General features: G+C 40.7%; 1 protein-coding gene across 1 annotated transcript; it reads left to right on the plus strand.

The window, feature by feature from the left end:
- Window positions 1–20,571: 20,571 nt before the first annotated feature.
- Window positions 20,572–23,581, plus strand: sox11a (SRY-box transcription factor 11a). Its single transcript, XM_053509173.1, has one exon. The coding sequence runs from the start codon at window positions 20,676–20,678 to the stop codon at window positions 21,795–21,797; it is 1,122 nt and encodes a 373-aa protein (XP_053365148.1). The 5' UTR covers window positions 20,572–20,675; the 3' UTR covers window positions 21,798–23,581.
- Window positions 23,582–23,724: the final 143 nt, after the last annotated feature.

Below are 23,724 nucleotides of genomic sequence, written 5' to 3' on the forward strand. Positions count from 1 at the left end.
GTAATTTAAAATTAATTTTTTAATTAATAATCCATAATTTCTCGTTTTGAGTCGAAAACTGATTCTTATACTATGTGCTGTACTATTTTTAAAAGTTGGCTTACAGTAGATTTAGCTCTAGCTGTGTAGTTGTACAGTGTTTCATTACAGTGTGTGCTGTACAGTGTATCTAATGCAGCGTGTCTGTAATTAGAGCGAGCAATTCGAACGTCTGCGTTCCTCCTGCCTGTTTTGCTTAGATGGCCATTCAGAGCATGCATGCTAAAAGATGTTTTCATTGGCCTGCTACTGAGAAAATGCACTGGCCGGCGACCCCTCGACTTGGAACAGAGAGTGGAGGTAGAAAAAAACCATGTTGACTCTGACAAATGCAAGCGATTGGACATGCTCTATAAATCATCACCCACATCCTTCTAGACTGCAGGGAAAATGAGATGAGGGGGTAAGGGAGGAACCTGTGTGTGTGTGTGTGTGTGTGTGTAATAGTAGGAGATCGGGTAGATGAAGTGTGATTGTGCAGCAGGATCCAAACTTCCAACTTGCAGAGATACTGTACTATACAAGTAAAAAAAAAGATAGTGAGAGAGAGAGAGAGAGTTGACAGCAGAGGTGCTGCTTATGACAGAAAACGAGATTGATTATGATGATGTAGGAGACGGGGAGTTAGGTCTAGATATGGGAGTGTGTGCACAAGAAAACAAGAGGGAGAATGTATAGAGAGTGCATAGAGATGGGGTGTGCATGTGTAGGCCTGGTTTCTGTGCATGTGTGCGTGCGCGCGTGTGTGTGTAAAGACCGCTATTCATTGCAGGCAGCTGGAAGTACTCAGAGCCGCTGCACAGAGCGTGAACAGTACCAGCCCAGACTCCACTCTCCCCTCACTGAGTGCTGCCTCAGTCAAAGCCCCTATAGAGGGAGAGGCCTGCGTCTCACCAGTGGCGTAGCCTCTAAACTAGAACAACACAAAGGCCAGCAGGAGCACACAGCAGCCCCTCTCAGGAAATCGGCCTTGTTTTGACTGTACACTGCCGTGCTAAGAATAAAACCAGGGCAGGCCACTGTTAGTTCAGACATTCAATATTCTCCCTGATGTGCCATGCTTTTAAGTCCCATATTTTGGGCTTCTAAGATGAAAGAGGATTTACATATCAATTACTAGACAACACACGTTCCAAGTCCTATTTAGCTTAGAAGCCTGTTTCCTTTTTAAGTTGAGATGGTTTAGAGAAGCAAACTCCAAAGCATAAATACAGATCCATAGTGTAATCTGGCTATATATGCTTCTTGGATACAAAAACCGAGGAAAATATGGTCAGACTGGGAGGGACCAGCATTTTCCTTAAAAGCTACATTAAAACAGTAAAATGTTTCCGTGCACAGCTGGGGACTAGATGGAGGGGTATTCAAGCAACTGTCACAAAACAGATCCTGCTGAAAACCCATATGTTTCAAACGTCAGACCAGGACAAGAGAGAACAGGTGCTGGAACCCAGCCTGGAAGCTCAGGGTTATTGAATACTTCTCCTTTTTGTAACTTCAAGACTTTTCTGTCTGGCTCAGTGCCTTACAGTTTAACTGTCTCTGTTGCTGGACGTAGACGCCTTATCTGCCGTTGGGAAAAAAAAAAAAGTAATCAGGTCTCATCGTCAGTTTCTCACCAAAGGAAAATCATCAAATCATGGTAATGTTTTTAATAGGTCATTTGAGTCGCTTTAATTTAGGTTTAACAAATACAATGGAACCAGCATAATTCGTTTTGGAAGTGGGCTCGCATTCAAAAACACTCATAAACCATATCGAAATAATGGGAACTCAAATTATTCATTCCACAGCCCGAAATAAATAAATAAATAAAAATAATTAAGCTGCACTTTACCTTTAAAAATATATAAATATATAAATATATATAAATCCCGACAGATAACATTTGCGCGCAGGCGGTGTGTGTGTGTGAATCTAAAGTAAGCTCCCCTGCCCCCCTTCTTGTCTTACACAGTTACCCTTCCTCCACTCTTTTCACACACACTCGAGCACACAACAGAAACACTGTTTTATCAGAAAAATAAACAAGAAATCTCTCTAATGACACTTGATTGAGTGAACGTAATCACTGCTGTAAAGTTAAAATAAAACAAATTAACCTGAACTTTACCTTTGAAAAGGGTCGTGACAGAGCAGTGTTTCTCTGTAGAGCAGAGAGAAATAATGTGTGTGTGTGCGTGTGTGATGGGGGTGTCCAATGACGTGTGTCAACACAGACACAAAGAGCAGGCTGGACCTTGAGCAGAGAAAGAAAATGGATCATTAACCTCTCTAATGAGACTTGCTTTTGCTTTACACGCATGCTGTACACACACGCATACAGACAAAAAAGTGTTAAAGCAAACAGTACATGCGTGCACGGATGTTAATTATACCAGTAAGAGACATGCCATAAGACCCAGCATGGGAGATAATTACCCACAATTCCGCAGTGAAAGAGAGAGAAACACCGTTGGCATCAAAACAAGCAGTGCATGCATGATACATGATACTTAGTACTCCTAAACCAAGACTTGTTCATTTTCCAAGTCAAAATTTATTAAAAATCTTTTCTCATCACTCGCAAACCGCGTTACTCGCAATCCGAGGTTTCATTGTAGGTCCCTGGCTTAAGGGCAAGGAGAGGACAGAGAGAGAGAGAAGGAGTGATAACACCCGCAAAAAATCTGTTACCAGTTATGCCGATGGATAATATCGAAACAGCATAGTTTGAGCATAGCTATGCTGTGCTCTGCATAGCTTGAGCTCTGAGCACACTTTATCACCATCTTAAGTTTACAGAACACTCAAACACACTGGCAGTTAGTTATTGCCCACTGTTTGGGGATTTCAAACAAATGACTGAACTTCAAAGCAATGACAAATCAGATCAGACTGAGATTCAATCAGGATATATGTGTGATTTACCACCTGATGTTCAGTGTGATTCATAATTTACATTTAAACATTTGATCATAAAAACTGTGGAAGCACCAAAGAAACAAAAAAAAAAAAGCTTAGTTTATCCTCTAAAATCTACTGCATATGTACTTCTGACTAATGCAACTCTGTCCAAAAATTGTGTTTGACTTTGATATGAAAAAAATATATATATCTGGGAAATGGACAAAGAAAATGGATAGATGCAAAAAAAAATAAAAAATCTTTTAAAGGAGCAGCAAACGACTCCCCATTCAACAGTATTAATGGTGAGAATCCTGAACCACTTGTAGGGCTGGAATACACTCTGGATAGGATACTGGTACATCACTGGGAATTATAAACATACACAACCATACCTATGAGTAATTCAGCATTGCCAATCCACAAACTATGCACACACTAACCTGAGCTAAGGCCCTTGTCACACTTGGACGAAGACGATGAAGTTCCCATGGAATCCTAAAAATACTAATGATCGCAGTGGGAGCAGGGAAAAAAATGTGCATTTATCAAGTTTGTCACTAATTTCCTATCACGCACATGATCATGCACTCGCTACGTCCATTTAGGACAAACAGATTTATTACTGTGTCCGATCAGTTCATATTATTTATGCTCTTACCAGGTGCTTCCGGCTAGTTGATGTTAATACCACAACATGTTCAAGTGCTTTTCAGTATGAAGCAGTGGTGTGAGGATTTGGATCCAGTTTTTATACTAAATTCTTTAAAAACGTGACCAACAGACTGATAACCTGCTACATAGATGCTATAAATGTCATAAGCACTGAAAGAAAATAATATGAACTTAAAACATTAAGTTCCTTTGCATTGTCTTTTACAATGTGGCATGGACGTAGCACATGTGAAAACTTAATTGACATAGCATGCATTTGTATCTGGATGATCAGGCTGTACATTTGGGAAAGATTTGCTTTTCTGAACATTATTTTAAGAAACAATTGTTGAAACTGTTGGTGATTTTATTTTTTAGAAACTCATAAAACTATTAGAAGAGTACATACATGATATTAGTCGGACGTTTGGATACACCTTCTAATTGCATGGACTTTCCTGATTACAGACTCAGCTGTTCAACAGAGATTATTGCACAATTTAGATGCCTTTAACATTGTTTTGAAATGTAAAAAAAAAATAAAGTCTTCAATCTGAGGTATGTATGCATGCATATATGTATGTGTGCACACATATGTATGCACACATACATATATGTATATATGCACACATACATACATACACTCACCTAAAGGATTATTAGGAACGTCTCGGGTTACTTTGCTGTAACCCTGTTCCCCAAAAAGGAGGGAACGAGATGCTGCGTGAAAACGCTATGGGAAACATCTTGTCATGTTGCCGATTGTGAAGCATGTGTGTATCAAACACGACAAAATTTTGGCTTATATAACCTCGGTAGGGTGATGTCATCTGAAAAGACGCACCTGCAGGTTATAAATTTTAGTGAACCGGAAACATTCCTCGGATTGATTTGTCTGAACGGACGTCCGGTCACGTAGGCAGTGCGGCATCGGGACGCAGCATCTCGCTCCCACCTTTTCAGGGAACAGGGTTACAGCAAAGTAACCCGAGATGTTCCCTTTCAAAGGTTACACTCGATGCTGGGTAAAAACGCTATGGAAATGAGAGTGCCAACGCCGGCGCACTGCAAGTGTCTGGACTCCAAGGTTGTGTAGCGTGTGCGCACAAGGCCGAGAAAGTCTCAGAACTATGTCTGGGTAGCTGACTTGAGGACCTGTGAGCCCGGAGTAGCATGGACATCCAGACTATAAATGTAACAAATGTGTGCAGAGAGGACAACCCTCCGGGTCACACACTTGCTGCAGGGGAATACCTCTTGTGGGTGCAATAGATGAGGCGATCCCCCTGGTTGAATGAGCCCTGATTCCTAGAGGCGAAGTGAGCCCACGTGCCTCATAGGAGAGGGCAATAGCATCTCTCACGCAGCTTGCAGCCCCAAAACATGTAAAAGCTGCTCTGACTTACGCCACTAGCTAATGCGGTGGATGTAATTCTGAAGAGCACGTACTGGACACAGAAAGTGAAGTCTCTCCTGCTCCGAAGCTGTAAAGGCGGAGGACAGAAGGCTTTAAAAACAATAGGGTGCATGTTGGAAAATGTGTGTGGAGAGGACCAACCCTCCGCGTCACACACTTGCTGCAGCGGAATACCTCTTGTGGGTGCAATAGATGAGGCAATCCCCCGGTTAAATCCTGCTCAGAAGCTGTAAAGGCGGAGGACAGAAGGCTTCAAAAACAATAGGGTGCATGTTGGGAATGGAACTTTCGGAAGATAGTTCAGTGAGGATGCAAAATGGCCCTGACTAGCCCAGGGGCAAAGTCTAGGCAGGATGGGGAGACTGACAGATCTCCGATCCTCTTAGAGAGGCAACGGCTTGAAATCCCATGTGACACCCAAATATGTTGTCCTCTGAACAGGAAAGAGCACGCTTTCATGGCGTTGGATCTCAATCCTAAGAAACAAAGATGAGCAAGGACGACATGCTGATGTCGAAGCACTAGCTACTGAGACTGGGCCAGCCAGTCAATGTAATTCAAATACGGATGCTCTGGAGTTGTAAGAGCCAGAACTACATCCATGTATTTTGTGTATGTGCGGGTGAGAGAGCTAGACCAAATGGAAGGATCCGATAGGGGTAAGCTTCGCCCCCAAAAGCGAACCTCAGGAACATCCTGTGTTGTGGCAATATTTCTATTTATTTATAGATAGCGGTAAAGCCCCCTGTTCCTCTTGGGAACCAAGAAATACCGACTGTAGTAGTCTGACTCTCTGTCTGGTAGGGGAACATGTTACATGGCCCCATTCCCCAGCAACCTCTGTCAGCAGATGCACACTTTCCGGTTTCATGGAAGTGTGGTCCTGGTCAAGACAACCTCCTGAACTCCAAACTGAATGTCAGAATTTTTAAGCAAAAAGCTTTAAGCTGATTTAAGCAATTTTGAGCGTGGCATGGTTGTTGGTGACAGACGGGCCAGTCTGAGTATTTCACAATCTGCTCAGTTACTGGGATTTTCACGCACAACCATTTCTATGGTTTACAAAGAATGGTGTGAAAAGGGAAAAACATCCAGTATGCGGCAGTCCTGTGGGCGAAATGCCTTGTTGATGCTAGAGGTCAGAGGAGAATGGGCCGACTGATTTAAGCTGATATAAGAGCAACTTTGACCGAAATAACCACTTGTTACAACAGAGATATGCAGAAAAGCATTTGTAAAGCCACAACACGCACAACCTTGAGGCAGATGGGCTACAACAGCAGAAGACCCCACTGGGTACCACTCATCTCCACTACAAATAGAAAAAAGAGGCTACAATTTGCACAAGCTCACCAAAATTGGACAAAGTTGAAGACTGGAAAAATGTTGCCTGGTCTGATGAGTCTCGATTTCTGTTGAGATATTCAAATGGTGGAGTCAGAATTTGGCGTAAACAGAATGAGAACATGGATCCATCATGCCTTGTTACCACTGTGCAGGCTGGTGGTGGTGGTGTAATGGTGTGGGGGTTGTTTTCTTGGCACACTTTAGGCTCCTTAGTGCCAATTGGGCATCATTTAAATGCCACGAGCTACCTGAGCATTGTTTCTGACCATGTCCATCCCTTTATGACCACCATGTAACCATCCTCTGATGGCTACTTCCAGCAGAATAATGTACCATGTTACAAAGCTCGAATCAGTTTAAATTGGTTTCTTGAACATGACAATGAGTTCACTGTACTAAAATGGCCTCCACAGTCACCAGATCTCAACCCAATAGAGCATCTTTGGGATGTGGTGGACGGGAGCTTGTGCCCTGGATGTCCATCCCACAAATCTCCATCAACTGCAAGATGCTATCCTATCAACATGGGCCAACATTTCTAAAGAATGCTTTCAGCACCTTGTTGAATCAATGCCACGTAGAATTAAGGCAGTTCTGAAGGCGAAAAGGGGTCAAACACCGTATTAGTATGGTGTTCCTAAAAATCCTTTAGGTGAATGTATATATATATATATATATATATATATATATATATATTAAATGCACGCACACACACACACAGTATATATATAATTGCTTTACCTATGCTGGTGTTCATCATCTTTATAATAAAATAGAGCTTTTACAGATTGCCCAGTGGCAATAACAACACTAGGACAAAGAAGTGTCAGAATTCCACTATTCCCATCCTGGACACCACGCCAAGACACTTAAATGAGAAACTGGACATTAGCCAATGGACACTGGGAGAGATAAATGGACCTCTGCTTTATTATATATTTTTTGGCTTGAGTACATCAGACCATATGGAATGAAATGCTACATTAAATTCATCCTGTATGTGCTTCATCCATCAATAGTTGTCACCATGCTGAACTTGTTTCCAACATAAATGAGTGTTCAAATGGCTATCTTAAAAGCATCTATCTGTGCAATAATTGGTTAATTGTTTATATAATATTAAAATAAAAAACAGCATTCTTGCCCAAAATGTATTCATATTTCTATGAGATGGCTTGTAGGACACTAGGAGACGCATTTATGTTTTTTCTGACTCTTTTTAAAATTATTTTGATATTCTTGACACACAGGGATTTTAAAAGCAAAAATGTCTATGATTTTCTTCACCTTGTTCTGCCATCCAGTGGATGAAGATCAGTTTGATCTCAACCATAATGTTATACAGTTCAACTGCTTTGAGAATGCTGGGTTTAAAGCAGGGAATACGACACTGATCTAATCCCAACAGCATAATAGGGCATGTTACATAACATGAATTCCTGCACTCAGTGCCCTTTCAATGGCTCTTTTCATACTGCACAGAACCAGACATGGCCTCACCCTACTGCCAGCCATATTTATGTATATCATGTTTAAACTCAACACAACCTATTGTAAAGACGTTGATAAAGTGTTAAACAGTGTACAATACTTGTAAATAAGACAAAACAGTTGAGTGCCTTTGTGTCTCTCACTGTACAGTTCTTATCAGCTTAAACTTATCAGCTGTATCCTCATTTTGAAAGCTTGTGATAAAAACTATTATGTAGAAATGAAATGATTTAAGGAAGGCATGGTGGCACACTGGGTAGCATTGTCACCTGATGGCTCCAGGGTGTGAATGAGTGTGTGGATGGTTCTCTGGGATGGATATGTGGCCAATCCGGGCTGTATTCTTGCTCACACAATAGCGTTCTGGGATAGAACCTGGATTGATCTGGGCTTTAAACAGGACACTGATGAATAGATTCATTAATTAGTTGATGTTATAGGTAATGCAGAAGATCATATATTCAGTGTGATGTATATCTATATTCATTTCTGCTCTCATGCATTACATAAAACCATGTTTTCTTTTCTCAGTATAGCTGGTTTCCTATTATCTTGAGCCGTATCTACCGTATTATTATTAATGTACTTTATACTGCACACTTTCAAAAAATAAAAAATAAAACTTTTAATCTTCTAACCACTTGGAATACCCCACTCCTGGTACCAAAATTTGTAGCCATTGGAATAATGCACAGAAGACCAACAAATAAAACTGGGAGTTGTTTTATTCCAATCAACAATGCACGGTTACGGTTAATTTTTATGTGGAAGAAGAGTAAATAAAACAGAATTTTAGAGCCAATCTTTTCCCAGAAATGGACAAATGTTGACACAAAATATTATCATATACATCAACACAGAGAAATCAATAACCCAAGAAAATAAACAAATGTACAGAATCACTATGGTGTGCAGTATAATATAAAAAAGAACGAACAGCCAGTAAAGAAAATACGGCAGTGGCAGTTCTAAAAAAAAATTAAAATAGAGCATACAACATGCCCTTGGCATTAACTATATCATTGGCAAAAACCAAAAACAACAGTAAATGATACCTGTAAGATCCTATTGTACAGTTCACTTACTTGCCAACCTCAGTTTCAAACACACACCCCAATAGGCCAAACACACCAGGGAAACTTGTATAGCTTGCACGTCCTACATGAAAATCAACACATAACTTCAAAATGAATGCTTCTAAACTGTTTTTAGAGAAACAAAAACAAAAAGCGTATTTAAGGCATTTAAAAGAAATATTAATCAGAGTACACTGACCTGATGTTAACTTACACTATGCTAACAGTGGAATCCAATCCTTCACTCACACAAATTACTGCAAAAATACATCAGCATAACAAAGAAACTCAGTTACAAGAAACTCGCAATCCTTCCCAAACGTTCTGATTTACTTTATAAAATGGATTATAGTGGATGATTTTTTTTACCTGGAAAACGCTACAGGTGAAACCTCTCACCACATTAACTTCATGGTTTGCATTCTCATATGCACCAAGTCGCACACGCATGTGATGACGTCATCAATCATTTCTTTCAGGGCCCTGTACCCCTTTTCACCCTACAAGCACAAAATATAGAGTACAGACATCCAATGCCCCTTTAACCACCACCCGGTTACATTTACATTGAGTTATTTAGAACGGAGGAGTAGCAATGTAGTAGAATTATGTAAGTCCTGATGGAGGCCAGGATGCCATTTGAACACTGCAGGGAAAAAAAGAAAGAAAGAACATTGGATTCAATGCTAATTTGTGCCAACTGCTCTCCCTGGGTTTGAATAATAACAGGATCATTCTGTTTCTCTTTTCCCTAATGACAACTAACAAGCAATTTACCAGCCAGTCAGTGAAGCTCCCCTCCAAGCTTTATTCTAAAATCAATTCTGAATTTTGGAAGGAAAGAAACGATCCAATCCTGCTCTGTAATACAGGAATTGTCACATTTTACAGCAAAAATATAAATGAAGGTGAAATTCTCAGCTAAACCTAAGAATTGTTAACAACTGACAACTGACATGAATGATAAGTGACTCCTGTACTTACTGTAAAGCTTGCTTGTCAGCATATCTGCCTGGGAATATGACAGCTTAAAGATTCGTGCTTATTTTTCACATGTAGCAAATTTATGACTAGTTGTTCACTTTTATAAAGACCGAACGTTGTGCTTTTCAAAAGTAGTTTTTGTCTGGAGCGCAACCAAACCTTTTGATGTTTTCCTCATCCTCATGTTTTACTATCATCTCCATTCATTCACTTCTGTCAAATAATCTCTCCTGGGAGAACAGTTTCATTAGAAACACCTGTGTGAACACTTTGTACGTACATACTTCTATTCTCAACTTTCTGTCTGATGTCTTAAGAGAAGAATTAACATCTAATTCCTAAATGTGATGTACTGTATGAATTTAGTTGATTTATGATCCCTAAACAATGTATAGGTTCTGATTTTATGAATTTAAGCTATAACCTACATATGTGTGTATAAAGCTAAATTTATCATCTATATTTGTATACATGTATATATGCCATTAATATGCAATGCTTGTGGTGTAATATTATAATTATATTGTATGTATCACTATTTAGTCTAATAAACCACATATGTTTGGTCAGACTATTATATTTTGCAGCACTTACACAAACACCATTTCCAAAGACGTTTACATGCTGTTTAGATGTTCACATGTTGTTTTGATCCCGTTCCGACAAACCCCCCTCTGAGGGCGGCTAACGTGTGTGCGAGTGTGTTATCATAGCGAGAAAGAAGTAGAAGTGATTTGAAGGACATGGATCTTAGCCAGCACATATCTTACATGCTCTACATCATAAAAACGCAAAAAGCCGTGGCCCCACAGTTTCTCCCATCTGCCATGAGGCCCTAAACCCTTCATGCAAACCCAAAGCCTGCCACCACCCTTGATCACTATACAGCCAAATTACACTTTTCCACATTCAGTTCCTATATGTCACCCTCCACATGAGGTGAGATTTTTGACTTTTGCCCTAATGCCGGAAGCCTTATGTTTCTTTTAGTGCCTAAGTCATTTCCTGCTTAAAGGTGCCTACCATGCAAGAGAACTGTAGGCCTGTCTTTACACATAATTGGAGATTTCCTCCAGCTGTCACATTCAGGTAAACACCTTGCCCTCTTTCCCCTATTACCTCCCTTCCATGTGTCTCTTGAGATATTTTATAGTTACCTTGAGCTCTGCAGTCATGCTGTCAGTTTAAACTATTAAAAGTCAAGAGGACAGCATTTCCAGAACGTAAAAAAGCTGATGAACTCAATCCAAGAGTTACATTCATCACGCTCATGTCTACATTTGGGTTTATGTAGAGGCATGGTGTAAAACCTGTCAGGAGTTGCTAATGTGCTATTATATGATAAGGATCAGCACTGATCCAAAGCCCTTCCTCTGCTTTCATCAGTAAACAGGCAGTACGTGAGTAATAGTGGATGAGCCGACTGAGTCATGAGCGTTCACCAAGCTCAGGCTGGCCTGACCACAATTAGCATGTCACTGGAGTCAAACCTCTATCAATCACAAACTAAACTTTCTGTATATAGGGGAAAAAACTCATATGTCTGCTCAAAATCTTTGCTGTTTTTGAGTTCTTGAATAGTATTAACATTCATAATTAGGGACCGGGGCGAAAAAGTGTTACACAGTTAATATTTATCCTCCCATTTACAAGAAGCTATTGCACTCCACCTGAGCAATCGCACTCACTCACTCACTTGGGAGAGAAAGAAGAGGCAAGACGTTACCTCTCCCCCTAATTAATCTTCAGCCATAGTCTATTGACATGTCCGGCTTTTGATTAAATAATCACCTAAGCACTATAAGCCTCTGTGATTGAGTAGTAATCCAGAAAGACATGGGGATGTGGTCAGCATCAGCCTCCCAGGTTTGATTAGCTCACTGTTTTATCATCAGAGACTTAGGGTTTTATCTTTACCCCCAGTGGTGTTTTCCCCTATTCTCCTCCTGTCATTGAGGTCACCCTTGTGTTCATCCTGTGAACCAAGTACACACCTTCTGACCCAGTGACAGGTACAAGTGGGAGGAAAAAAGGAAGCACCCAGAGCTGCACTTCATCTCACTGATGTGCCCTCTTCGTTGCTACCTGTCTTTTCTCTATCACATGCACACACACTTACACATACCCCTGGGAGAAAGATAAATCTCTCCCAGGATGGAGAAGATGTCGTCTCAGGAAGTAAGGGCAAGCTGGATCGCCAACAGACTCCAAATCAGGAGGGAACTAAGGGCGATGGGTTCGTTCAAGTATGAATTATGCAGCATACCATAACCACACAGAACAGCTATATGAAAGACACGACTGTCTACATAAACACGTTGTCAGATTTGTTGATCAATTACCTTTGCTTGAGTATTACGAAAATTCCCAGCAAATCTTAGCGCTAATCTTTGCCTAGCTACCTCTGTAAACTCACACAGCTGCAGAAGATATAATTAAAATGCAGGTCCTAGTTTCCATTCATGTCAATTTTTTGCTTTGGCTGCTCGCTGTTATATTGTGGCCAGTGGCATAGCCTCAGGAGATGGATGGATGGGACTGGGGTGGACCGTCAGTTGATTTTGGGAAATGAGTCTGGAGGTCCTCATCCATCACGTCTTACAGGGAAGTTTTGACAGCCAGAGGTCAGCTCAGTGTGGCAAGAGTGAACAAGATGGATGTTATTAATTTGGGTAATGAAGAGTTAACTATCTTGGGGAAAGCATTGAAGAAAGTCTTATTTAATTCGTCTCATCTAATGGAAGACACCAGAACGCAAGGCGTGATTGACAACAGGCCCCCAGATGTAATTCCCCGCAGACACTCCGCTTAAGTTCCATCCCTTGTTAATCTCAGCTATAATGAATCGCAAAACTAAGGTTAAACTGTCAGTGTGAATTCATTATCGCTAATAGATTAGTTCATAAGATAATTTACAGTGAGCTTTTTCATTAGCGCTAAATGTCTTTGATTTAACATAGATTTCTTTGGCCTTTCTAGCCCATCAATCTTGGCCGTAGTGGTCATTGTCCCTCTCACTGTGACCTCTCCACTTTATTACTTGGCTGAAGAAAGAATATGACCTGTGCCTGATGACCTAAATGATGATTCTGTTTTCAGCACAGGTACAGGACTCCATTTACCTGCACTTAAAGAATAATGGACAAGAAATGTTATCTGTCAAGTTTATCCTTGACCCGGTGATTTCTACTGAGAGAATTTATAGCAGCCCTAAAATAACACTATTTGCTGATCAAGAACTGTAGCAGCTGCACATTTAATACTCTGACTTCAATATGGGTCAGGATAAACATTTCATTTTAATATGAGTGCTTTGGGCGGGACACGGTGGCTTTGTGGTTAGCACATTCGTCTTGTAACTCCAGGGTCCAGAAGTGATTCCCGTCTCTATGTGCAAGGAGTTTGCATGTTCTCCCCGTGCTTGATGGGTTTCCACCGGGTTCTTTGGTTTCCTTCCACAGTCCAAAGACATGCAGATTAATTGGTGTTCCTAAATTGCCCGTAGTGTGTGAATGAATAAGTGTGTGTATGTATGCCCTGAGATGGATTGGCACCCTGTCCAGGGTTGTCCCCTGCCTTGTGCCCCAAGACTCCAGAATAGGTTCCAGGCCCCACGCGACCCTATATATAGGATAAAGCAGTACATAGATGATAAGTGAGTGATAATTGCTTTCTATGAACCTTCTGGTTGTGTTTAGAGACTGTTTGCTAAAGCTACAGAATTATATATGATCGGTACATTTTACATGCAATTACAGCAAAACATCTTAAAAAGGGGGGCAGGGGTCACTCAGTGGTTAAGTTGTTGGACTACTAACTGGAAGGGCCCAGGTTCAAACCACCAAAACCAACCAAGTTGCCATTTTTGGGCCTTTGAGCAGTTATACATCAACAGCTCAAATGTTTAATAAGATAAAAAAAAAAACTGTAAGTCTGCAGAAGGGTGTCTGCCAAATACTGTAAATGGAATATCAACTGTAATCTTCCAGAGTTAAAATGTGTGGAGTTCAAACATACTTCTTACATACATTATAATATGAACCATAGAACCATGGCATTAAAGAGTTCTGTTTTCCAAATTTCCCATCAGAAGTTTTTGATTGTCACAACATTGTGGTTAAGATGATTTGGCAACATTATGGAACATTAGTATTAAGTTTTTTTTGAAAGTTAGAATTATTTTGATATGATGTTAAACTGACAAGCAGACAAAGGGGTAAAAACACTTAATGTCTGGAATATGGCCTGTAGATGGAATATTATACTGCTGCTGTAAATTGACAATATGGCTGCATTAATATGTTTAGGGTGGCATGGTGGTTTGATTCCAGGTCAGACTCGATTCCCGTCTCTGTGTGCATGGAGTTTGCATGTTCTCTCAGTGTTTGGTGGGTTTCCTCTGGGTACTTCGGTTTCCTCCCACAGTCCAAAGATATGCATTATATATATATATATATATATATATATATATATATATATATATATATATAAATTGTGCAGCCTTTGGACAACAGTAAGCACCTTTTATCTTGTTGACCCTTTTGTATTTTTAAATGACCATAGTGATTACCCTACATATTATGTGATGATGTTGTTGTTGTTAATATTTTTTTAATATGCCTCTGATGTACACATAAAAGCATGCAATATTTTCAGGTCAGTCACTTCATTATATAAATTTGTTTTCCGGCATACCTGAGAGAGACATTGTAATTACACATGGCATAATTAAACTCGCACATTAAAGGCATCAGCTTGGATCAAATTTCCCAAAGTGACAAACAACTACCAGAGTGGTGCTGAAACTAATTATTAGCAGTTGTTGTTAAATGCCCATCACCACAGACAACAGTGATGATTTGTAAGCCTTAATGGGAGTTTGAATCTTTCTAAGTATGTCGAATGGCTTTTCTCTTTAAACATCTCTCTTTACAACACCTCATGTTCCTATATGTGAAAAGAAATCTAGAGGTAAACTGAATGGAAATGTGCATATCTATTCTGCACAGATGTTTATTGGTATGTTTGGCCCCCTTTAAGCAGCCTTCTGAGCTCAAGTGAAAAGCCTTGCGGGTCATTACTCTATTAAGCAGAGCTGTGGCCACATTGAACAAATTTACTGTGAAAACAAGCTCACTTTTAAACAATTTCCTCCATCCAAGCTCTGAATGATCAAACATGGTAAAGCAGATCTCTTTTTTTCCTCATTAAAAAGGCGGTTGCTCTACAAAACGTCTCGTGTTTTCCATTTGTGGAGGAAGAAACTGTAGAAGAAAGATCTGTCTTGTTAAAATGAACATTTTTATCTGTTCAACAGTCATTTTTATTGAGGTTATAATTAGATTATTAGGAGTAAGAGTATGGGGAATCACATTTTTCTTGTGCGCCTTTTTTTAACCATTTTTGACAATAGCTGAGCTTTATAGTGTGACAAAAAAAAAGTTTTTTTAATTATTATTTGTCTTTATGCAAGTGTCCCCAAGTCCTGGTCTTTATTTATTTTTATATTGTGTGGGTGTGTATATGACTTTCTCACTGTAAAACAATGAGGTCCAATAATTTTTTTAAACCCTTTTCAGATTGATGTGCAGCAAAAATTGCTTCTCTAAGACCATTGCTTATATCTTTCCCACTTGGCATTGTGTTGCCCACATGATTTTTTTCCCCTTCCGGCTTCAGACATAGTGGCTAAGTTTCCAGATTGCCCATAGTGTGCGCATGAGCATGTGAGTGTGTGTATGTGTGTGCTCTGTGATTGATTGGCACCCCATCCAGGGTGTACCCCACCTCAGTGCCCCAAGTCTCCTGGGATAGGCTCCAGGCCATCCACGACTCCGTATACAGGATAAAGCTTCATACATAAATAATAACACAGTAAAAAGGGTTATAGGCTGTTCGTCAGAGGTTGTATTGGCCTAATACTACGCTCAATGAGATCAAATTATTTTTATTACTTTTAAAGACAGATAGACTTAAACAAGGGGGTACTCATTTTTGAACATGGCTACACACACAGATCTGCCATAACATTAACACCACATAACATTAATGCGTCAACATTGATTATCAATTTTACACCAGCAAACTGGTGACAGGATCATGGACATTCAAGGTGCATTCAAGCCTGTGGGGACCAAAAGGCCAGGCTGTCCGGTCTGATCAAACAAAAAAGCCAACGCAGCACAAATCATGAAACAAAGTCAATGCTGGTCACGACAGAAAGGCACAGAACACCCAGTGCACTGCATTCCACCACACACAAAACCCAGCAGGCAAAAAGACTGGCGACTCGGCCTCAAACTCCCCAGATCTCATTAGACAAATAAGTATGATCCCTTAAATCTCCCCCTTGTAACCCACAGCACCCAAAGGATCCACCACCAGTGTCCTGGTGTCACTACAGGAGGAAACAAGAACCAAAAAATAAGTGGTTTTAACATTAATGGTTTTATTAGCTAATCAGTATATATAGTTCATTGAAATAAACACATATGTTTGGTTTTTTTTTAATGAATCATGACACATTTTTTTAAATTCAATGTTGAATTCCTTAATATATAGTAAATGATTTTTTTTAAATCATACTTTTGCTAATCTAACCATTCATGAATCATTAAAGCTGTTAACTGCAGAGTTTAAAACGTGTCAGTAGTGCTCCCTGCTTTAGAGCAATGGAGCGTGAAGTGCAGAGCTCGTAAACTAGTAAAGCTTTAGAATACAGGCCTTGCCTGAAATTGTGAGTAAGCACAGCCACGGCTGCTACATAAAAATCCATGTGTCCTGTTTTGACTTGGCAGGCATACGCTGCTTCCTTTATCCCCACCACAAACCGTTTGATTCTTGATGAAGTTGATTAACCATGAATTGAGAAATTTATGTTCATCCGCTGTGCAAAGCAACTGACAAACTGATCCAAAAGGTTTTAGATTTTTTCCCTCAAATACCTTGTAGACAGACAAAAATCAGCAGAACGCTCACTCATTCTCAGCGCTTTAGTGTGTGTTTAGAGGAAGTTAAGCCGTAGCCGTGCAATCCATCAACATTTGTCCCACTCTCTCTAGACTAAACACATTCTCATTACCCAGGTCCTTGGGCCCCGAGGGCAAACTGAATGCATGTTTATTGGCCAAAAAGGCCGAGTACTCACAAACACTCAGAAGGTAGTTGTACAATAAATTAAAGATTCCTAAATGTCACAGCAAAATGAGGGATGTATCAAAATGATAGTGTGAATGCCACTGTGAGAGTTTTTATACTAGGAGGAGTAACGTGACAACAGCCCGTGTTTCACCTTTGTGGGTGAACGAGTGACCGGCACCCCGAACAGAAGTCTCAGCATGTGTTTTCTCAATGAATTCCAGAAGCTAGACGCCAGTTTCACAGCTGTTGCTGCTTCAATTCCTGCGATTCTTTTTGCTCTCAATTTTTCCACCACTTTGCTGTGGTGGCTTTAGCTTTGGCTTTCTCACTAAATTGGTCATTTAGGGATTCTGCCACAAAAGAGGCTTGGTAAATTGTGCCGTGCTCTGGGGGTTGGAGGAGAGCTGGGAACTAAGGATCTGGCCAGCTTTGGTCTGGTTTGAGAGCTGCTTAATGGCATTTGAGATGGGTTCAGTTGGTTCATGTATGGCAAAATACCTATGTTGAGTCCATGTTGCTTCATCTTTTCTTACCAGTGTAAAAGCAGCTATCTTCTCATCCTTTCATCCTTACACTAATTCAAACTTCTGCTGTCCTGGTGTCACACTTGGCATTAAGAACAGTTTTATCCTGGGGGAAACAATGCTGATGTAATGTGAGCAAAACATAGCAAGGATGTATTACTTACAGAAAAAATTATTACGGAGTCTTGATACGCTGTTTTTTATTATCTGTTTCTATTTTTAATATCAAATCAAAGACAGAATTACTCAGAATGATGTCATTACAGAACTCATTACTATCTTATACTGTCTTTTAATAGTTCTCTGTATTATTTGAAGTAGCTGTATTTTTAGTTTGACAGATGGTGTTTGGGAGAGAGATTATAGGCTCTATATGATATCTGCCCATATTAAAAAGCTGCCATCATTCATTCCATACATATCGCTTTATCTTATGACTTATTTGGGAATATTAGCTACACTCTTCAGAAAACAGTACACATCCTGGTGACTCCAGGGATGAATATTTCACCTACTGCATAGTTATGGAGTATTTGAAAACAGACTTTCGAATTAGCATTAAAAACAAATATTTGAGGAGTGCGCAATGTGAGTGGGAACTTCATTCGCCTGTGTAAGTGCCCCCAAAACAACTCCCTTTCCCCTTTTGTTGACCCATCAGATAGCATGCAGAGTAGACACACCTATCTTAAAGCTATGTGGAAGAGATGAATTGTGTTTGGAGGATCAGATAGCCCCCAGTTCGCCTTTGTATTGATCCTTGCTTCACTGCTCCTGTGAAGGAAGAGCAGTTGCTTTGGGGAGATTTAGATAAGCAAACAAAGATTTTATTCTGCATGTGAATTGCATTTTAATGATAAGCATAGCTCTGCATGGTCTAATAAAAGGTGGTCTTTTGAGTATAAATGCAAATATTAAGGAAAAAATTATTAATTTAAATAGGTATTTAACATGCGTTCGGGTTATTAATTGTGCTCTGAAAAGGTTGGCGGGTTGTTACATCATCCTGAGTGATTTTACCTTGTCATAAGCCGGGACAGGTGAGAGCCTATCAGCAAACTTATGATTGGATGCAAAAACAAAAGATCACCACCATCAGTGCCTTATCTGATTACAGACTTACACATTCCTTGCATGTGTGTTCGTGTGTATATGGGACTGTGTATCAGGCGTGGGGCTGAGGGCGTCTCAGATTTCTCTGCGCAGAGGGACCCTCCCTTTTCTGTATGACTCCCACCTCTGCAGCAGCTGACACTCACACCTCATTCACAGCCCTTAACGAGCCATGCTAATGAGCAGCACATCATTAAGCCGCTCTTATTTAGCCCTCTGTGTGTGTGTGTGTGCACACGCATGATGATGCAACCCAGACTAAATTGCAGCAAGACTGCACATACAACCAGAACCCCAATCTCCCCAACTCCCAGCCACCCAATACCCCACCAATGACACACACGCACACACGCTTGTCTGCTCATTTTTCTGCAGGGGACAGAGCTTCTTGCTCTCGTCTTTGTAATAGGTGGGTTCAGGATAAATGGTTATTTTTATTGCCTTAAAGAAATGACTATGGTGATTGTAAAGTGCATGGACAGTTTAATGTTAAAAAGTGAACATGCATAGGTTTAAGAGCTTATTAAATCTGTGCAACTAGTAAATACTTACAAAGCGTATGGTATCAATTGGTTTGAAAGCATAATAAGAATCAGCATACCTCATCTCTATCCAATCCCAAGGTACGGGGAAAAGGGGTTGCTAATAGCAGGAGTTGGGGGGAAGGTAAGGGTGGCAGAGGGGCTAGTGATTGCCCTCTAGGGGACAAAATCAAACCTCACAATTTGAGCAAATGCATAATTTCCAGTAGCATCCCTGAATTCCATAGAGGCACAGTTTTAGAGTCAAGTGCTGGCTCTAGATATAGCAAACTGAACACAAGCAGTATCACGAGTGTTGTTTTTCTTTTACATAAAAAAAAGAAAAAAAAACTTATAATCTATGACTTCCAGGCAAGACATCTGAGCAGTTAGTCACTTGGCATAGATGATTAGATGATGCCTTTGGAGACACAGACACTTATTATATATCTTTTCCTGTTATAGTTTGTTTTAGTGTTCCTGGGCTTACAACTGACAAACTCTAAACCTCAGGGTTATTATAGAGAACTGGCTTACCATGGTAGATAGCTTTGTTAAAAATTAAGGAAATGTAAAATAAACCATACCAAAAAACAGCAGCACGAGTGTCCAATATTGACATATAAATCATGTGGCAAAAAGAAAACCTACTTTTTCTAATATTCAGTCAATTCATGCAGGACAGCTGAAGCAACACGCATGCTTGTGCACACAGGAACAGTGTCCAAGCGCCACCTTCAGTATCCTATTTAGAGAGTGTAAGGGGGAAAAAAGATGAAGAGGGTGGAGGAGGGGCACAAAAATTGCTTCCATCCACATTCATAGATTTCAGTTCTGTGTTTGCTACTCCTGAACATCAATGACTTGATGATTTTTTTTTTTTTTGCTGTTATTGTTTGTTTAAAGTCTTAAAGATCTACAATGTGTCTTGATTCTCAGTCCATTTAGAGTTGCCAGACCGAATTACCCTTTTTCAGCTCAATAACTAATCAATTTCCAGCCTCATAAACCAAACCCAGTGAAATGTTTTATTAATAACATCAATAAACAAAACAACAACAACAACAACATCAAAGGACACCAGGTTATATCTATCACAGCCCGTTGCAGTGTTTTCTTTTTCTTTTTTTGTAGACTGGTTTAAATAGAGATAACACATGCAGTAAGGTAGAAGTGCACACTGGTAACCCTGCGCTTGGCACAGGCCAGGCATCAGCGGGGAGCGCCAAAAGGGTTAAGGAGACGCGGGGAGGGAGGGGGGGGTGATGGGCGGAGCTGTGTGTCTGTGATTGGAGCCCTCGTCGTGACATCACGGCCACGAAAAAAAAAGCAAAAAACTAGTTAAGAAGGCGGTTTGTAAGTCAGGGAAGAGTGGATGAGCGTGCGTTAAAGCAGCGAGCGAGCAGACGCGCACAGGTGAAATCATTGTACAGAGACTCGGGCAGTGTGAGAGCAGAGGTGCTGCGAGGGAGATAACAGAAGCATGGTACAGCAGACAGAGAACTGCGAGACGGAGAGTTTGTCCAGAGAGGCGACCGACTCTGACGAAAGCGAGTTTATGGCGTGCAGCCCGGTGCCCGGCTCCGAGATGAACCCAGACTGGTGCAGGACAGCCACCGGCCACATCAAGCGGCCCATGAACGCGTTTATGGTATGGTCCAAAATCGAGCGGCGAAAGATCATGGAGCAATCGCCGGACATGCACAACGCAGAGATCTCCAAGCGCCTGGGCAAACGCTGGAAAATGTTGAAGGACAGCGAGAAGATCCCGTTCATCCGCGAAGCCGAGCGGTTACGCTTAAAGCACATGGCAGACTACCCTGACTACAAGTATCGTCCGAAGAAAAAACCAAAGCTGGACAGTAAATCGTCCAAATCGGCCTTGTCTCCTGAGAAGTCGTGCGCAAAGGTGCCGAAAAGCGGCAATAACAAGAAGTGTCCCAAACTGAAGACGAGCAAGTCTGGAAGCAAGTACGCAGATGATTACGCGTACAAGAGTGCCAAAGTGGCAAAAATCGTGAAGAGTGAGTTCACGGATGATGATGACGATGACGACTACGAATACGAGGAGGAGAGGACGCGGGCGCGCTTAAAGGACCTGGACGACGAGGAGCAGGCTCGCGCATACGGTGCGGCTAAAGTTCCCGCCAGTCCCACGCTGAGCGCCGGCGCGGACACGGAGACCGCCAGCATGTACGAAGACGCGACGCGGAGCTCAGCGCCACACAGCGCGCGCCTCTATTACAACTTCAAGAACATCACCAAGCAGAGCGCGCCGTGCGCCGCCGCCTCCTCCTCCTCCTCTTCCTCCTCTTCCCCGGGCTCGGCGCGCTCCGTGTCCACATCGTCCAGTTCGAGCGACGAATCGGACGACCTGCTGTTTGACTTTAGCCTCAATCTAGCGGCGGCGTCGCAGTGCTCCGAGTCAGGTGGCCTCGCTTCAAATCTCTCCCTCTCTTTAGTGGATAAAGACTTGGACTCGTTCAGTGAAGGCAGCCTAGGCTCGCACTTTGAGTTTCCCGACTACTGCACACCCGAGCTGAGCGAAATGATCGCCGGCGACTGGCTCGAGAAAAACTTTTCCGACCTGGTGTTTACGTACTAAAACTGTAATTAAGATGGAGTGGAGAAAGAAAGAGAGAGAAAAAAAAACAAACCCGACGTGTCATGTACACGTTTGTTTGTTGTGATCCTCCATCACCTGATGGGTGTTAGCCTGCTTAGCAGTTTGGGGGAAAGGCGAGGAGGAGGAGGAGGAGGGTCGGAGGAGTAGATGCGTATGAAGAAGGGTACTTTAGGCAAAGAAAGGAAGTAAAAGACAGAAGAAAACGTAAATAAAAACATACTTTTTTTCTGGCAGCATGACAGGGTTTTTTCTGTAGGTCTACAATATATTGATCGACTACAGTCGGGTCGCAATGGGGAAAAATCTGAGAACTTCTATGCATCTTTAACCCTCTTTATAACTGCAGGGAGATGAACACATTAAGACTGTGGACTGACGCGAAGCGAATCTGTGAACTTTTTTTTCCCACTGTTCATTCAGGACGCCAACTTAAGAAAAACACGGTCGTTTCTGTTCTTTCTGAAAAGGTCTTCTTTTTGCGTTTTTATACCCGATTCTCGTTTACTTACCGGTGTGAACCTTAAAGCAGCCTATTTTAATCCTCTCTGGAGTCACAGGTGGCGGAGGACTCGTTTTGATACATAAACAGACCTCATGTTTTTAAAAGAAAGCAAACTATTTTCAGGCGTATTTTTGTACAGTGCAAAAGAAAAAAAAACATAAGGGAATGTTCTTTACCGCGCTCAGTGAGTTTCAGGCACTTCTTTCCCACATCAGTTTGTCTGAGCATGCAAAAGCGAGTCCCAGATCAATTCAGACTCGACTCAGCAATGCCTTGTGATTTGCAGCTTTGTTTATTTGTTTAGTTTTCTTTTTGTTTCTTTTTTTTTGTACAGTTGTAGATCAGATTTGTCCAGTATTTGTAGAACATAATGGCATTTGTGAGGGAGAGAGTGAGTAAGAAAGAGTGAGAAAGTGATGTACCTCCATGCTGGTACTAGTTTCCAGATTGTATATGTACTGTAAAATAGTCAAAGTTAGGAGTTTATGTATATCATACTCGTGATATGTGGATGGGTCCCAAATCGCAGGTGTGAAACTGGATTTTTTTTTTTATATAATAATAATTATTATTATTATTTGTTATGGCACATACTGTTTCCCCTTCATTTTTTTTGTTTTGTTTGTGCAATATATTTACTTGTAAATGCAGACCATCTACATTTTTATAGTAGCAAATGGTGGCCAGGCAGACATGTGGGCTGTGAACAATATGATCTGTCACCATGCTGAAGTCTGTCTTTATAGTGATAAGGAAAGTAATCAGCTGGAACTGATGGAAAAGAAATTGAAAATGACCACGTGACACAATACATTACTGTGGAGAAAAAAGTAAATAAAATCAGTATACCTCTAAAAACATTTGATTTACTACAAGATGTCTATAAAAAATGGCCCCTTTTAAAACAATAATAAATAAAAAAGAAAATTGGCAGGTATTGATTGTAGGTGAGCTGGCTAAAAAAAAGTCAAGCAAGCAAAAGAAAAAAAAAGTACATTCCATATCCTTGTTTCATATGATGGAACGTTTTATGTTCAACGTAAGACTGCCTTCTTTTCTAAACGCAACCATAGACATGTATTTTTTTGGTTTCTTGCACTTAAGCAGATTTTGTTTATTTGATGTGGGTCTTACATGAAGTCTGTTTTTTATATGTGTTTGGGAATGTGAAAACTGGGAGAAGTGGTGACGCATTGAGCAGCAGTTGCCTCACATTCCAAGTGTGAATCTCTTTGACTCATGTTTTAATAAATAAATATCTACACCATAAACCGTGCTTGTAGTTTTTTTAAAAGGGGATTTGCTAGACGAAGTAGTGAAGGATTGTGTCATCTGAAAAAGTATATTATTTAAAAACTGTTTGACAGGTTAAATAATATTTGAAGTATTTTATTTTGTCAACCT

Source organism: Clarias gariepinus, chromosome 13, assembly GCF_024256425.1.
Source record: "Clarias gariepinus isolate MV-2021 ecotype Netherlands chromosome 13, CGAR_prim_01v2, whole genome shotgun sequence".
Classification (NCBI taxonomy): Eukaryota; Metazoa; Chordata; class Actinopteri; order Siluriformes; family Clariidae; genus Clarias; species Clarias gariepinus.